This window comes from Capricornis sumatraensis, chromosome 3, assembly GCF_032405125.1.
Source record: "Capricornis sumatraensis isolate serow.1 chromosome 3, serow.2, whole genome shotgun sequence".
Classification (NCBI taxonomy): Eukaryota; Metazoa; Chordata; class Mammalia; order Artiodactyla; family Bovidae; genus Capricornis; species Capricornis sumatraensis.
This window is the reverse complement of record NC_091071.1, coordinates 92159724-92178541: the sequence shown is the minus strand read 5'-3', so window position 1 is coordinate 92178541 and position 18818 is coordinate 92159724. Positions and strand designations below refer to the sequence as shown.

The following is an 18818-nucleotide window of genomic DNA, read 5'->3' as shown; positions in this document are numbered from 1 at the left end:
TTTATTAAGTGCCTAAATGACACCAGCAAATGTTATTGACTCAGACAGCTTTGGAAACAACACAACTGATAGTCAGCAGCATATGATTCAAGTGATCAGAGCACAAGTAAACATTTGTCTGTTTTCAAATGGAAATGCTGTTTTGATTAATTCGTGATTTGTTTATGTGGAGGTCAGTTAAGAGACTTTCCTCTGTAGTTGAAATCAGGCTATGTTCTTCAAGTAAATAAAAACAAAATCACTGAAAAGTTATTCTCCATCTGACAGATGTCACTATCAGTGAATTACTACATAGGAATGAAATTGCATTTATAAATTAAGATACTTGTACACCAGCAATGCTGATGTTAGAAATGTCATGGATCTCTGATACAAAAACTGTTTTCAGCTTTATGTGCGTAGAGATTCATCTAATACTAGGAAGACTGACATTCTTTTTAATTTATTTTTGGCTGTGCTGGGTCTTTGTTGCTGTGTGCAACTTTCTCTAGTTGGCGCAGTGGGAGCTACTCTCTAGTTGTGGAGTACGGGCTCTAGGATGTGCCAGCGTTAGTAGTTGCTCCACACAGGCTCAGTAGTTGTGGCTCACAGGCTTATTTGCCTCACGGCATAAGGAATCTTCCCAGACCAAGGATCAAACCAGTGTCCCTTGCATTGCAAGGCAGATTCTTAACCAGTGAACCACCAGGGAAGCCCTGACATGTTTTTTAAAGCTGTATTTCTGATACTCCCTAGCACAAGTTCTCCACTTCATTTCAGTCAACTCTGTTCCATGGGTATCTTATCTTGATAAACATAGATACATTGACTTCAATTAAAGTCAATCTTTATAGTCTTTCTTGCTTTTCTAGCTTATGTAGAAATGACAGCATTAGGAAGATCAGAAGAACATCTAATTCGGAGGAGGGTCTTCAGAGTTTCCCAATGTTGGACACAAATTTAAATTTTAAAATTATATAAAGTATTTTAACACTGTCATAAAAACAGCATGCCCACTCAGATGTATACCAAATTATAACACATAAACACATCATGAAACAAAAACTGTGCTGCTTGTTTACATTTTATGAACTGCTGACTAAAGCCTTACCTCCAATTTCCATGTAGATATTTAGACTTCTTAAGAGGATTATTTTTATTTTTAAGTGTTTAGCCAGCCTTTAAAAAAAAATTGAGTCCATTGTTATATGTGTGCTTAGTTGTTCAGTTATGTCCAACTCTTTGCAACCCCACAGACTGTAGCCTGCCAGGCTCCTCTGTTATGAAATTCACCAGGCAAGAATACTGGAGTGGGTAACCATTCCCTTCTCCTGGGGATCAGACCCAGGGATTGAACCTGGGTCTCCTAATTGCAGGCAGATTCTTTACAGTCTGAGCCACCAGGGAAGCCCACCATTGTTATATATCCAAATCAAATTATGCAAACAAGAGAACAGCTACAGTGTATCTAAGTTCCATTAAAAAAATACAAATATGACTTAGAGGCATCTTTCTACCATATATCCTTATCACTCATTTACAGTTCTGCAGTGGCAAATCAGTGTGACAATATTATACTAAAGTAAGTCCTCTTGCTTAATTTAAGTTTTGGGTCGTTCTTGCCCATGTTTTCTCTTCATGATCAGAGATGTGAGTAAAGATTAGATAAGTCATTCCGTAGTGGAAACAAGATTTTCTTTACCTCTCTTCAAGCTTCTAGACCATTTTGACTGCAACAATCTTAAATATTGCCAAAGCCAAATTTGCTATTTTTTTTAAATTTGCCATTTATAATAGCTTTTCTGTGATAATCACAATTGTCTCAATGTTAGAAAGCTAATAAATAATACTATAATGTGGTCTCTTTATTTATATAATGGGATTCCATTTAGATTTTTATTAGACAAAGAGAGCTACAACTAAAATAATTTGAAAACAACTGATCTAGTTCAGCCCATTAATCTTAACAAATTGAAAAATTAAAGCTCAGATTATATGTCTTGCTCAGTTATACAGCTAGAAAATTGTGGATACTAAACTTCCTGTTAGTTCATTGTTTTTTCTAGTATTTCTTATCTCTGAGTTCCTATAGTACATTTAGTTTATACCATGCCATTTAGCATTTATTGCCATGGTTTGTATACAGGCATTCATTTATTTATTTAATAGGTAATATCTGTTTGCCAGGTACTCTTCTAGTCGATGAAGATAGTCCCTGAACCCAGAAATTGAGCTGAAAATAAGTTAAGAAAAGTAGATTATATTCAGCCCTCGTTTGATTTTGGTTAAATAACTAGCTTGTGTATCACTGAGTGATATTATCATTTCACTGGAAACTTTTCTTTATTTATGGTTATATTGTGGGGGAGTAAAAAAGTTCTCTAGGTGAGAAAAATGAAAAAGTCAACTCAAAGCATACTATTTTTATAACAAGTACCTGATAATATCAGTATATGAAAGAATATGGGGAGTGCTGTTACATAAAAACAGCACTGTAGAATGAGATAGTAACTCTTAAGTGGGACAGGAAGAGCCATAATAGAGGAGTTCTATTCTTAAAGAAGTTTACTTTTAAAAAGTAGGGGGAAAAAACTACATTTTTTAAACTTTTAAAACTCTTTTAAAAAGTAGAGTTTCAGAAAAACATCTACTTTTCCTTTATTGACTATGTCAAAGCCTTTGACTGTGTGGATTACAGCAAACTCTGGAAAATTCTTAAAGAGATGGGAATACCAGACCACTTGACCTGACTCCTGAGAAATCTGTATGCAGGTCAAGAAGCAACAGTTAGAACTGGACATGGAACAACAGACTGGTTCCAAATTGGGAAAGGAGTATGTCAAGGCTGTATATTGTCACCCTGCTTATTTAACTTCTATGCAGAGTACATCACGCAAAATGCCAGGCACGATGAAGCACAAGCTGGAATCAAGTTCGCCGGGAGAAATATCAATAACCTCAGATACGCAGATGACACCATCCTTATGGCAGAAACCAAAAAAGAACTAAAGAGCCTCTTGATAAAAGTGAAAGAGGAGAGTGAAAAAGTTGGCTTAAAACTCAGCATTCAGAAAACTAAGATCATGGCATCTGGTCCCATCACTTCATGGCAAATAGATGGGGAAACAATGGAAACAGTAAGAGACTTTATTTGGCGGGGGGCTCTAAAATCACTGCAGATGGTGACTGCAGCCATGGAATTAAAAGACGCTTGCTTCTTGGAAGAAAAGCTATGACCAACCTAGACAGCACATTAAAAACCAGAGATATTACTTTACCAACAAAGGTCCATCTAGTCAAAGCTATAATTTTTCCAGTAATCACGTATGATTATGAGAGTTAGACTATAAAGAAAATTGAGTGCCGAAAAATTGATGCTTTTGAACTGTGGTGTTGGAGAAGACTCTTGAGAGTCCCTTGGACTGCAAGGAGATCCAACCTGTCAATTCTAAAGGAAATCAGTCCTAAATATTCATTGTAAGGACTGATACTGAAGCTGAAACTCCAATACTTTGGCCACCTGATGCAAAGAATCAACTCATTGGAAAAGACCCTGATGCTGGGAAAGATTGAAGGCCGGAGGAGAAGGGGACGGTAGAGGATGAGATGGTTGGATGGCATCACCGACGCAACGGACTTGAGTTTGAGTAGGCTCTGGTAGTTGGTGATGGACAGGGAAGCCTGGCATGCTGAAGTCTATGGGGTCACAAAGAGTTGGACATGACTGAGTGACTGAACTGAAACCATAATGGAAAAGAATATTCAGAAAAAGAATGTATATATGTGTAAAACTGAGTCACTTTGCTCTGTAGCAGAGATTGACACAATATGGTAAATCAACTATTCTTCAATTTTTCATTTTAATTAGCAAGGGTTTTTGTCTATTATGTGTGCTAAGTCTCTTCAATCACGTCTGACTTTGTGCAGCCCCATGGAATGCAGTCTTCCAGGCTCCTCTGTCTATGGGATTCTCCAGGCAAGAACAGTGGAGTGGGTTGCCATTTCCTCCTCCAGCGAATCTTCCCAACCCAGGGATCAAACCTATGTCTCCTGTGTCTCTTGCATTGGCAGGTGGGTTCTTTACCACCAAGGCCACCTTGAAAATCCTTTGCCTGTTTTGGTGACTAATATATCCATATGTTCACAAAGCTTATTTCTGATCAGAGGAGACAGATGATAATAGGGTAGATAGTAACACATGTAGCATGTTATTCATAGTGATAAATACTAAGAAGAAAAAGTTAGGAAAGAGGGAAAATTAATTATTGGAGAGGAAAAGGGAAGATAAAATTATTTAATTTCTCTTGCCTTTATTTTCTCAGCTCTAGAAAAGAAAAAATAGTGGTGGTTACTTATAAGGTTGTGACAAAGATTAAATGAGCTGATATGTGTATGTATAAAGTCTCAGATGATAGAATATCAGCCAATATTATTTATACATTTGTCTAAAACAACTTTAGCACAGTAGTCATCTTATTTTCATCACTTATGGACTTCTGTTTTTAAAGGATATAGTTCCAGTTTTGAGCTACTTTATCTACAGGATAAGACTCCCTCATCCATATCTTGCTTCTTTTAGCTTCTACTTCCAATACAGTCACATCTAATATCACTTTCTTAGAGGCAAATCATCATTCTTTCGTAGTGTTTCTTCTGCAGAACAGTGTTTGCTTATCTAGATGTCAAGTCATTTTCTATTTTAAGTCATCGAGCAGGCGTCCAGATCTTCCTGTGGAAAATATTCGTTAATGCCTCATCACTTACATCTCAAGGTTAATAGGTCTAAGAAAATGAGACCTTTATGCTTGCTTTTCAGCTAAAAATGAGTAGAATATTGGAATTGGTATTACCAAACAAATATAAAATCTTCATTATTAATCTTTTCACACGAAGATCATTTGCACAGATTAGTGAAAGTTTCAGGTCTCCTAGTAACCTTTCTTTGCCTGTGTAACCTCTGGGCATCCTTAAATGTATCCTGCCTCCTCCTTTCCCTGAAAACTAAACTTGCCCTTTGTGTTCCTTTAGCACTCCATACCTAGCCCTATCACAACTGATATTACTCAGTATTGCTATTACCTGTTTACCTAACCTGCCCAATTCCCTATGCCCACCTCTCAGGCAGTAAGCTCCTCGGGCTGGGATGGGTGGTAGACACCGGGGAAACTAGGTTCTCTTTGTGTCTGTGTCCCGAGTATCTATTATGGTGCTTTACATATAGTTGATTATCGATAAATACTTAAAACATTCAGTATAATACCTGGAGTACCTTTAACATATCAAGATTATAGAAACTTAGTTATGTAACCTTGGTCCCACATCCCTTAATTGTTTCTTTATCTCTCTTGGCTGCTTCTTGAGGAATAGCATTGCTCAAGCATGCTGCTACCCCTGTCCTACATCGTCCCCTGCCCTTCTTTGGCCCAAAATTAAAAAGAAAAAGGAGGCCAGGTATTTGGAAGGATCCCAAAGTTAGAGGAGCACCCTGTGGGGTAGTTATGGTCCAGGATGTGGCCCCTACGCTTCCAATTGAGAAACATTGATTTTGCCATTCCTCTCAAGGTGATGGGCCTCTAGTGTCTGACACAGGCCATCTATATTTCCAAGAACTTAATTTATAAACCAATTGATTGTTTGTTGATTGGTTTGTTTACACGGATTGAAATACTTGTATCTGATACCTGTCATAAGTTAATGATATCAAAGCCTCTGTGAAATCCATCAAATAATCAGAAGATTGTTCAGTGACGATGGAAACCGAGCAAAATGAGTTAAACTGCACCAAAGATAATTTGGTGCAGTTCCCAAGCTGAGGAACAGCCTTGTCATTGTTTCCCTGATGGCTAGGAGAAAATTAAGTAAAGGGTGATAAGGTCTCAAGTGTTTTGAAAGTGTTTGCAATTTTTTTTTCTTATTTGCTAAAAGAAAGCACTTTTAAATGTCAGGGGGACAATGTCATTTTGTAACTCAATATTAATAATGTACAGTTTGGTTCCATAATTCTTCGATCCCAACATTAAGTTCCTGAAACAGTGGTATTGCTGAGAATAGTATTAAGACAGAAAGAAAGAAAAAGGATTAAAGTTGGATGAGCATTCTCTGTACCCTCTGCCTCTAACTCAACAATCACCAACGTCTGGGGGTCAAATCAACTTCACTGAGAAACTTGACTGTGCTTGTGTTTTTAGCTGGCTTACTGGCTGGCATTCCTTCAGAAACTAATAATGCATATCCACTGAGAGTTTATCCTCTACCCTTGTGAAGAAACTGTGAAGTATAGGTTAAGTGGTCATTAAAAAAAGAAAGCTGTACCTCTTGTCAAGGGCTAGAGTCTGTGCCTCAAGCCTTACCTCAAGGTCCTTTCTATTCCAGAGTTTGGAAACCCAAGTGCCTACAGAGGCCAGGCTGGTGGGAATGAAGCAGGAAGCCACTGCAGTGAACTGGAGAGCCGAGTCCTGTCTGAAGGAGCAGCCACTGATCTGTTCCAGATAATTGTTGCAAGGCAGGAATGCTGACCTAGTGTTACCACATTGTCCAGTTTCCCAGGTAAAGCAACAAATGCAAATTTTCATATGCCTTCTGGTTTAAATATTGTCAATTAATTCACTTATATTATTATTCTTGAACTGTGTGTGTACCAAATACTGCCACTGGTGAGATTTGGCCTAGAGCCCTCTGATTGTAACTTGGTTTTATATTTTGCTCTCCAGTTCCTGTTTGTTGAATTGGAGACTTTATTTTCTACATGTTTTGCTTTTCTTCAGCATGTTCGGTAAACTGTTCTATGTCCGGTTTTTGTGCTATTGAAACTACCCGCCTCTCTAAATTGAATGTTTTGTGCGTAAGTTTTCTTTGGCTGCTACATTTTCTCTGCCACCTTCAGCATTCCAGTGAGCAGTCACATGCTAAATGGAGCCTCCTTGAGACACTTTTCATATGACACCACTAACCATCTACAGGTATTACTACTTACTCATTTCATTCCTGATGTGTAAGCTAAATAAACACAGTAAAATATCATTTATTTCATGGAACTTAGAGATTGTGTGCTTTGGGCTCCCCCATCTAGAGTTAACACAGAGACCATCTTCCTCCTCTTGCATTTTGAGAGAACTTTTCAGATAATTAATTAGACTATGGTTATCTTTAACATTTAATTATATTTGATAGAGATGTTGATTAGACTTGAGTGTTCTTAAATATTTATACATATTTAGAGACAATGTATTTGTTTCTCCAGTGGCTGAGGAGTCTTCCTATTTTCTCTTTGAGTAACCCCATTGCCAGGTGAATTGAAGAATGCTAAACATTTTTTTAAGTAAAAGAGTACATAAACATTAGCTGTTTCAATATGCTGTGCAACCCCAAAATGGACCAAAGTCACGTTTGTTTCATTCTTAGTACAGTTTTAATTTTTAAAAAGCTGATATACATTATTGTTTAATGATTCAACCTATTGAGCTACACCTTGAGTAACCAGAATACCAATCATGCACAGATAAAATGTGAAAATCACCCCTTCAACTTGCTCACTGCACTCTTAAAAAGATTATGTTAATGAAGGCAAGTATTTTTTTTTTATAAATAATCCTTATGAGAAACTTTACTGTACTATAAAATAGCAAAAATAGCCAAGTATGTTGATGCTTAATATACAGAAGTAAATCATAAAGAAATTTTCCCTGAGAGTTCTAATGAGTTTATTATGTCCTAGATGTTCTGGTGTGACCTACTATACTTTCAGACAGTTCTCTGAATTTTTTTAAAATAATAGAATCCGTGATTATTCTCTTTTCGACTTTTAAGAAAGTAAAATGCATAGTAAGCATTTTCTTCATGTGCATACAAACCCTCACTTTCCTTCTATATTTTTAAAAGCACAAAGGGAAGCTTTACCTTAAAGTTAATTGTCTCAATTGTGTTTTCTGCGTAGTCATGTAGAATGGCAAGGGCAAAGAAAGAGCTCAGTGGTGTGTAGTAATACATGTGAATTCCTGAATCTTATCAGAGAGAGTTATAAGGAGAATTCAGTTTAGACTTGGAAAGCTAAATAATGACTAGAGAAACCAGGAAGGCTTCTCTGAGGAGGTGATGTTTAAACTGAGATAAACAGAAGTTGGTTTAACGAAAAACATGAGTGTGGTAGTGAGAGATGTCATGCCAAGCAGAAAAGTAAGGGTGATAGGCTGAGGCATTTTTAGAACCAGTCAAAGGGAGAGCCTTAGTTTTTGTTTGTACTTTGTGGGTCATTCTGGTTAATGTGTTCTTTCTGACTCTCCTTTTTCTCCACGTAGAGAAATAACAGCATAATACCAGTGGGCTTCCCTGGTGGCTCAGATAGTAGAGAATCTGCCTTCAATGGGGGAGACCTGGGTTCGATCTCTGGGTTGGCAAGATCCCCTGGAGAAGGAAATGGCAACCCACTCCAGTATTCTTGCCTGGAAAATTCCATGAACAGAGGAGCCTGGTGGGCTACAGTCCATGGGGTGGCAAAGAGTCGGACATGACTGAAGCAACTTAGCATGCATGCACATAAATAATAATGTAGATATTTATCATGTGCTAGGTACTGGTTTAATACTTTTAGCTTATTGTACCCTCAAAGCAGAACAGTTCTATAAAATCTCCATTTTGTAAGGAAAGAATGTTTTTAAAACCTACCCAAAGTCACAAGGATAGAGCTACAGGACTTCCCTGCAGTCCAGAGGTTAAGATTACAAGCTCCCAAGGCAGGGGTCACAGGTTCAATCCCTGGTCAGAGAACTAATATTCCACATGATGCACAGCGTGGACAAAAAAATTTTTAAATAAAAACAAAATAAACAGAAATGACTATCCTCAACAAAACTTAAAAAAAGAAGAGATAGAGCTACGTAGCATCTCAATACTGTAGTTAAGTTAAATAAAACCCTATTTAAGACTTTCAGATCACTTTCAGTGTAGTATTTGGCTGTTTGAAATAATACTGCTGATTCAGTGTGTTGGAAGACTAGGCTACGCTCCATGAAACAGCTCATCCCTGTTCCACATGGTGCTGGCTAGACTCATGTATGTGTCTGGGGCTTCAGACGGACCAGCTGGATTTCTCTCTCTCCACATGGTCTCTTATCCTCAAAGGGCCAGTTCCAGTTCTTTGTGTGACAGTGGCATTCCAAGAAGCAAGAGTGGAAGATACAAGGCCTCTTGAGGCTTAGGTCCATCCCTTGAGCTATATCACATTCTACTGATCAAAGCAAGTCGCAAGGTCAGCCCAGATCCAAAGGGCAGAGTAATAAATCTCATTTCCTAATGGAAGGAACTACAAGATGTTTGTGGCCAATTGCAGCCTGCTACATTTAGCATTTAGTCTTCTAAAGGCTTCTGTGTGCCTAGATGTGTAAGTTGCTGAACGTTGCAAACATGAAATGGCCTGTATAAATTATCCTCCTGACCAATGATGGGCAGAGTTCAGTTTCCGTGTTACCTTGCCTCTGAGGACTGATGTCATCCTCATACACAGTTTTTGAACATTAATACTCTTCTACACTGAAAGGGCAAGGATGTTTGAAACCAGAGAGTTTTAACAATCAGGGCAGGAAAGATGTGCTTATATCCTGATAAATTTGTAAAACAAATGTAAATTCCACTGGGGTAGTTTGGGGTGAGTAAGTGGAGCCTGGCAGAGGCATTAGGACTCTTACAAAAGATATATCTGAGAGGTCTGTTTTGGAAAAACTGGCTGCACAGTGAAGATAAGAACCAAATGAAAATAACAGCCAGAGTTAAAATGAAGCTAATTTATTGGAAGATTTTTAAAAAATGAAAGAAGATATAACTGTAAGATGAGCATGCTCATAAATAAAAATCCATAGCTTAAACAAATAGGTGAAAGGTGAAACAGATGGCAAGGTTGGATGGGAGGGCTGGCTAAGTGCTATAAACGAACTGTGTAAATTGGTATGAGGGTGAAAGATAACTGAAAGGGGCAAATATCATTTAGGGTTACCCTAACAAGCATAATTTAACTAATGGAAAGAGGATGAGTATATCCATTTATTACCCAATCAAATAATAATAATGTTGTAGTTACTCAGACATTATGCTTCAAAATGCTAATGCTCATGTTATTTCTTAATCCAATCATATCTGTTGTTGCATGTACATATTGTTTCAGAATTTAGATAGAGAAGGTTTCTTTTCTTTCTTTTTTTTTTTTTTTACTTTATTTTGCTTTACAATACTGTATTGGTTTTGCCGTACATTGACATGAATCAGCCACGGGTGTACATGAGTTCCCAATCCTGAATCCCCCTCCCACCTTCTACCCCATATCATCTCTCTGGATCATCCCCTTGCACCAGCCCCAAGCATCCTGTATCCTGTATCAAACATAGACTGGCGATTCATTTCTTACATGATAGTATACATGTTTCAATGCCATTCTCCAAAATTATCCTACCCTCTCTCCCACAGAGTGAGGTTTCATGTGAGCCTTTTTTCTCAAGTGTTGAACATGAGGCATTAATCCTTGCAAATGTCAGAATGGAAGAGATTTCCTTTTTTGTTATTGAAGTATAGTTGACTTATTGGAGACTTCTAAACTTTGACTATTTCATGAGTTAACTTTATAATCATTGTGTATAAAATATATGTGATAATTTACACATGTTAAATATTGGTATTTTATCTAATTTACATGGTCTCATTTTGATAAATCAGTAGTTCATTCAGTATTCATTCTGTCCTACTATGTATCCAAGTAATGCCACTGAGCACAAGATTAATGTATGATTAAGGTGATAAACATTTTAATAGAATTTACTCGTAGTATCACATGACTTAAAAATCAATTCATTGTTTTCACCATTAATCAAGTTTGTGACATTATTCAGAAAAATATATGATGTTTGTTGTTATTCAGAGAAATTTATGAAAAGTAGCTACTTATTTTCATGATGTCATATTCTCTGATATCTAGTCTTCTTGGTATTTTGGGTATAACTTCTAAAATACACACTTAACACTACATAACACAGTGAGTTTATTCTTAGGTTGACAAGAATGTTGGTAAAGCAGAGAGAGAAAAAACCATCTATTGCCTTAGTTAGCATGTTGAAATACAGGTTTCATTTTTATATGGTTGCATTCATTTTAGTGGTTCCTTTATTAATCCAATCAAAGTGTGTATATAAGCTATTTAAATAAAACTCTGATGTGCTTTACAAATAAAATAAAAAGTTAGCGTATTATTTTTCTTAGAAGCCCCACCATGCTTTTTCTACACAAAAATTACTCAGAGATTGTGAGATCATTATGGACAAAGCTAGAGCAAAAAAAAAAAAATCCCTTGTGTTTTTTGTCAACATGCATAGTTCCTAGCTTCTGTGACTTCTTTTTAAAGCTTCTCTTTCATTTTAGATGCCTGTGTTGCTAAAAACCTTACAAGTCTATATGGTAAAAAAGTGTTTAAGCACCTCCTGTAGGCGAGGCAGTAAACTTGCTTTAATCAGGAAATGCAACTATTGGAAGAACCTAGAGAAACAAGGTCCCTGATGTAAGGAGTTAGTTTACATTCCTGTGAAGAAAGATCAACGAACAAATAAATGACCAAAAAAAAATATCAGTTAATAAGAGGTATCAGTGAATTAACAATGTGTGGGAGAATACTTAGGATTTACAGTGTCTTTTTGGGGAGGTGACGTCTAACTTTAATTCTGAATGAAGCCAATGCAAAGAATTAAATCAGGTCACTAAAATTCAGTTCAACAAAAGCCAACTGTCATAGACTTATTTGCATATTGAGAGGGGGATGGAAAATGAAAATGTTGGTAGAATGGTGGCAGATATTCTCAGAACACATACACACACACACATCCTACTTTTTTTATTTTATTTTTATTTCTGCCAGAAATGTTTGTGACATCAATTTAAATAATGTCCTGTGTGTAAGATCTCAGTGTGTGTGTGTGTGTAAGATCTCAGTGTGTGTCCTGTGTGTAAGATGTCCTGTGTGTACTGATCCTCAGTGTTAGTGAGACAAAAGTGCCTTTCATGTTTCCGGACATTTTAGTTTTAATCTGTGTCTTTGGGGCTTAAACCAAGTCATGTAAACAAGGTAGGTCATAATGAAATCTTCAGGAGAGGTGAAGGGAAAATGTTGTGGATATGTAGTTTTTATGTTAAATTTGGAAAAAAGGATAAACTTTTGTTTTTAATGATAAAACTATAAAAATAAAACTTTAATGAGTCTTGAATAATTGGTCTATATAGAAGATAAAGTTATCAGAATCTCAGAGGCAAATAGAATAGACTATAATATTTAGCAAAAGAGGGCATGTATCAGTTTTCAGAAGTTTGAGATGCATGGCCTTCTCAGTAAACTATCAAAATGGCAATAGATTTATGTACAGAGATATTTGTCTGATTTATTTGTAACTGTGAAAATTTAGGAGAAAAATCTATTTCAAGAAAAGGGAAGTAAATATTGAATGCCATAGTAAAATGCTTAAGTTGAAAATAAAGTGCAAAGTGGTAATAATTCAATATTTAAAGAAGGCACTATTATACATAGAAAAAAATTGGAATTAGCTTAGCTTTTTTCAAGAGCAATTTGGCAGTGCCTCCAAAGCTTAAATGTGCAGAACCAACATTAATACGATTGATATTCCAATAGATGAATATTTGTAAATTTATATAGTAGAATACTATTCAAATGTTTAAAATGAATAAATTGGATCTATATATCTGCAGAAGAGATAGATCTGTATATGTCAACAGAGACAGCACTCAAAACAATGTTGAATTTTAAAAAGCAAGTTGAAGAATATATATGTATAATAGTATTTATGTAAAAGTAAAAACTTTAAAATACATATAACAAAGCCAAATATTGTTTACCTATAAAAACAGCCTGGAAGGATTGATTGTTGCTGTTCAGTCACTGAGTCATGTCCGACTCTTTGAGACCCCATGGAATGCAGCACACCAGGCTTCCCTGTCCCATCTGTGGGCTTCCCAAGTGGCTCCCAGAGCTTACTCAAACTCATGTCCATTGAGTCAGTGATGCCGTCCAACTATCTCATCCTCTGTCGTCCTCTTCTCCTTCTGTCCTCAATCTTTCCCAGCATCAGGGTCCTTTCCAATAAGTCAGCTCTTCGCATCAGGTGGTCAAAGTATTGGAGCTTCAGCTTCAACCTCAGTCCTTCCAATGAATATTCAGGGTTGATTTCCTTTAGGACTGACTGGTTTGATCTCCTTGCCGTCCAAGGGACTCTCTACAGACCAGAATAGGAGTGTTAGTTTTCTTTAGGCCAGAGGGGAGGGGAACAGGACTAAAAAGAGAAACTGGATGGGAGTGAGGGATAGTATTGAACTTCATCTGTAATGTTTTCTAAGTGTTGTTTTTTTTTTAAATAAGCAAAGTGACAAAATGCATTGTAAATGTGGAGTGGTAGCTCCTTGTTTATTAGACTCTTTCTAATGTGTGCTTTTAAAACAATGACTGAGAGTCATCCATGTTTGCAGTGGTTATTATTCAATGGTGAGATTAGAGTTCAATTTTAATTTTAATTTTCATCACAAACATCTCTGAATTTTCCAAATTTATAAAATAAATGTTGAGGAAATCAGTCCCACTTAGAAATAAACAAATGATAATAGTCGCTGGACTTCAGCTCTGTGAGGAGTTCCTAAGGCCCTTAACAATTAAGCTGCCTCTAAAATGCCAAAGTATCAGCCAAAAAAAAAAGAATGACCCTCCCATGAACAAAAGGAAGAAGTAGGCCAGCCGTGGAAATGTAAAACCGGATCCTATCCTGGGAAGGGAAGCTGGTACAGAAGTCTGAGTCAGTGGGTCTCAAACTTGAGCATGCCATTGAATCACCTAGAGGGCTTGTTTGTTTGTTTTAAAAGATGGCCCTCTAGGGTTTCTGATTCAAAAAGTATGGGGTCAGTTCTGTGTTTCTGCATTTGTAATAGGATCCCAGCTGTTAACAGTAATGATGGCGGTCCCAGGACCATGCTTTCAAAACTGCAGGTCTAAAACCCAGCCGTCAGATCTTTGTAGTTTTTACTGAAATATGAGGAAGATATTTGGCAGAAATCAGTCTGATGTCATTATCTGGCAGATCCACAAATTACTTAAGGGCGTGAGCCAGTCCATCTCAGGAAAGTTGGAGTCACACTCAAGAGCAGGCAAACTAAAAAGAAAGAGAAATTGGCATCAAATGATCAGAAAGCTTGAAAGTAAGGGAAATGAGAGCTGGTCCAATCTAAAGACCACAGGCCACGGAAGACTTTTCTTTAGGAAAAAGTAAGGTAATAAAATGAGCGTGAAAAAAGACTGTAAAAATCATGTTTTCTCATCAGTGTCTGTTGCTGTTTGATCAGACTGGGAGTCCAGAATGACACAGAATTCTTTCCCATCTTTCACTAGCACCAGGAGCTCTACTAGGCAGGAAACTCCCTGAGAACAGGGACTGTTCTTCCCTTCCTTGCTTTCTCCATCCTTTCCTGACCCCCTCCCTCCCTCTTTCTTTTCTATTCTTCCCCACTAGCAGCTTTTTTTTTTTTCCCTCAGCAGCTCTTTAGTGCCAGACATTGCCCTGGGCTTTAGATAAAGTGGTATCTTACCACCTTTGTGGAACTTCCCAGGTGGCTCAATAGTGAAGAATCAGGAGCCTCGGGAGATGAGGGTTCAATCCCTGGGTTGGGAAGATCCCCTGGAGGAGGAAACGGCATCTCACTGTAGTATTCTTGCCTGGAGAATCCCGTGGATAGAGGAGCCTGAGGTTGCAGAGTCAGACACGGCTAAGCGGCTAAGCACACACACCACCTTTGTACTCCAGCACATAGCATAGGCCTCATACATAATAGCTGCTCACTAACTGTGGAATGAAACATGAATAAACACATACATGATCAACAGGGATCATGGTTAAAGGGGCAGTGAATGAGAGACAGAAATAAGGTGCTATGCCTGCAAGCAGGTCATTTCTATAAGAGGCATAGACCCAGTGGAGTGGGCCTGGCAATGTAATTAGCACCTTGAGTCACCACTAAGAATGCACTACTTGGCACCTTCCTTTATACTCCACATTTTTCCCAATAAATTTTTGCTACTTTTCCCACTGCTTGCCAGTGTTTCCCACTCCCATCCCTATGCTTCCTGACTTTCAGCTAAATTAGTATATGCTTCATTACAACACCTTTAATCTGCCTCACAGCCAAGGCAGCAAATAAGGCATATGTCTGAATACATAATGCTTTTAACTATATTCTCCTACTTTCCCAATGAAAAAATCTGAAGAAAGGTTTGGAACTTGAGTAGTTTTATGTCTGTTAACACTGTTTAATTTATTTAATTTGTTTACTGAGTCATACATGCATATATAAAACTATCTAAAATATTATTTTTTATTTAAAATTTAAACAGTCTTAATACTGTGATATGAATCTTAAGTCATTTAACACAGTTTTTGAGAGCATATTACCTTTACTTTCAGTTAAGTTGTTTAAGATTCAGCATTTTTAATCGTGGATGATGCTGTCACCAGAAATTTTTATCAACAAACTGCAAGTTCCACTCATATAACACTAGAATAGTTTTTTTCATTCATCCTTTAGTGTACTTTCATGAGTTCCACAAGGTAATCACACACTGTGTATTAAATTGATTATAGAAAGTCTTCTTTGCCACATCAGTGCTAGCAACTGTGGTATCACATTCTTCACCAGAATTAAGTACTAAATCTTTTTAAAAATTTATTTGCCATCTTTGTTTATTCACCAGTTCCATTAAGATGACTTCTTGTATCATTCCACCTTAGCACTGACTGCTGCTGTTTCAGGCCAATGTGTCTTCTCCCCAGACAGTACCTTGTAACACAAAAAAGGAATTAAGAGAATGCTCCATTATAGAAGGGAATTTGTAAATCTTAAGTAAAACGATTCCCACTCTTATAGCCAAGAACAGTGGGGGAAAGTCTTTTCATACTTGGGAATGCACTGTGTGTTTATTTCCTTTTAATTTTCTCTTCAAAAAAAAAAAAAAAGAAACCCTCTTGTTTAGGTGAATATAATGATGAGAAAAGTAAATCACAGGGGTTTGTAGAATTAAAGAGTAATCAAAAGTGATTGTATTAACACACAGCTTTCTAGTTGTTAGGTCACAAGAGGTGATAGATATGTTTTTATTGCCAGAAGGAGGTTGTATATATGTGTAATGCCATGGTTATGAGCCTGTCTCTAGTAATTAGAAAGCTACATGTGTTGAAGAGCCAGCAGACTAGTTGATCTGGAGTAAGTAGATCAAGCTGGAAGAAGAAAAGTTGACTTTGACATGTGATTTTGACAGCAGAGGACATCAAAATGGCCTGCTACACTTACCAGTTTATTCCATTTTTAAAAGTGTGCAGAGATGATATGGGGTGGGAGCTGGGAGGGGGGGTTCAGGATTGGGAACTCATATACACCCGTGGCGGATTCATGTCAATGTATGGCAAAACCAATACAGTATTGTAAAGTAAAATAAAGTAAAAATAAAAAAATTTTTAATAAATAAATTTAAAAAATAAAAATAATAAATAAATAAAAATAAAAGTGTGCAGCTTCTCAGTTTTTCATTATTAAATATAGTATTTACATATTTATATGTGTTTCAGGCTACCTTATTAGAATTTTGAAGACATGAAAACATCAGATGAACCAACCTGCAACATCTTGGATTCAGATTGGAAGATGAAGAGAAACTTTAAAGAATGTGGCCTATAAAGGCGGGTAGTACCTGAAAATATTAACTGACTCACACTGTAAAAATGAGACCAGTTTCTAAACAATAGAGGTTCTTTTAGTCCAACATGAAGGTTCAAGACAAAATGTTGAACTAAAAACTTACACTCCTCCCCTCTCCCACTTCAGAAAGGTACCAGCATTGCTGAATATGATTTTCTTTAGTCAGAAGCACTTGTTTTTACCCATGTAGACCATCCTTAGGCATTAAATATTGGTTATTTAATGTAGATTATAATGGGAAACTGATTTTTTCTACAATGGCAGATTTCAAGGACTTGGTTCCAAACTGAGCTGAAGCTTCCCAATGCATTTTGTACAGTCTGGGGGAAACTGTGCTGCATTGGCCATTTTTGAAGGCCACGATGCCCTGTAATACAAGGACATCATCTTATTGCTGATATCTTTGGGGAGTCCTAAGCAGACACAGAAAATGAATGGAGGCAAGGAGTGTGACGGAGGGGACAAGGATGGAGGTCTTCCAGCTATACAAGTTCCTGTGGGTTGGCAGCGTCGTGTGGATCAAAATGGAGTGCTTTACATCAGGTGAGCCCTTCCTATTACCTGCATTATCTCCAAGTTTGCAGCCACCAGATAAAGAAGGTACAGCCTGTTCCTCTGAGAACGTAAAATATTGTGACTGGTAGCACCTCAAATCAATTTGAATAAATGATCTTTGTGCTGGAAGTATTAAGTGTTTTTATTTATATTATTTTGCAATATAAAACCTACCTTAGGTTACAAGAGAGGATTTTTATGCATTATTTGTGTTTATATAAAGTGTTGCCCTGCTTATCTCTCTAACAAGGATAAAGAAAAAGATGAAGATTTCTAAAAGAAACCCATGAGCGTCATTACCACATTCGCAGGAGAATGTAAAATACTGAAAATAGACCCGATGTCTCCTGACAATATTATTGTCCTTCATAGTGCTTCCGCTGGCTACTCTGATGTAAGGTTGTGTTTTTCTCTATAGGCAGTTTCAATTACCAGTTTCTTAATGCCTGATATTAACTAAAAATAATTTACCTGTTTTTTCTGTGCAGTTTTTAATCTATTCCCTGCATATAATAATAAAAAAGAAAAAGTCATGATGGAGTCATCTCACAAGTAAAAATCATACAGATTACATGTAAATACCTGTTCTTTTAAATTTTGATGGTCTTTGTTATGTTGAACAAGTTGAATGAAATAACTGTTGGCAAGAACTTTTAGTCTTATTATTAAATAATCGGCACCTAAGTTCCTTACTTTGTAGTTTATTGGTAAATATGTGAGTAGGATACCTTAAATCTTTCTCTGTGATGTAAATTTTTAAAAAGCTATGATGAAGAGAACTTTTTAAAAGATATCACATTGCCTCATTAGATTAATTATGTTGCTTTCAGTTCATCAGTATTACTTTTATTTGTATCTCAGCTTCAGTGGAATTCTTGTTTGTGCAAAGCTTTATTTATATAAATGAGGAATTTCCCATGATACATACCCAAACAATTTCATACTATAACATCTCAGAAGTCAGTTCAGATCCTGTCCTGGATTCGTTTGTTTGGTAGAAGTTATTTCTTGAGGTAAACTTAATGGCCAGCTGAAATTCTCTTGAACGTCTTTTCTAACTTCTGTAATATGTAGGAGGTGCTCTATGTTTAAGTGAAGGGATAAGGAAGCAGGGAATGTGGAGCTCACCCCATTGAAGATTAGATGGAGGAGGACACGTGGGTTAACTCTCCCAAAGTGTTTCTGTTGCCAATCCCGTTGCCAAACTTCCAGGAATACTTCATCAGTGTAATGTAGCAAGATACCGGTGTTGTGTTCCTGTTTACAGTTGTTCTAGTCTGTAAGGAGCAAATATTATGTATTTACAACTAAGAGCAGTTAACTCTAAAAATCTTGATAATTTCAGTTCATTTGTTTTGATTTTGTTTTGTTTCTTCTTTCTCCCTGTGAAAAGTAAATCGGCTTTTTAGGTTGCTGAGAGTTAGGGCAAAGTAAGTCTCGAAGTCTGTCGGTTGTCTTGCTCATGACATCCCAAGTCTGGGTAGACTTAACTGTTAGTATGAGTTAGTTTGAAT

At 36.9% G+C, this 18818-nt stretch overlaps 1 protein-coding gene across 2 annotated transcripts in view; it reads left to right on the top strand.

Annotated features, from left to right (window-relative positions):
• Positions 1–17179: 17179 nt before the first annotated feature.
• MBD5 (methyl-CpG binding domain protein 5) overlaps positions 17180–18818 on the top strand; it is a 57544-nt gene continuing 55905 nt past the window's right edge. For both annotated transcript variants that reach the window (XM_068968574.1, XM_068968573.1), the window contains exon 1: positions 17180–17292. In XM_068968574.1, the coding sequence (XP_068824675.1) occupies positions 17180–17292 (113 nt within the window). The remainder of the gene's footprint in view (positions 17293–18818) is intronic.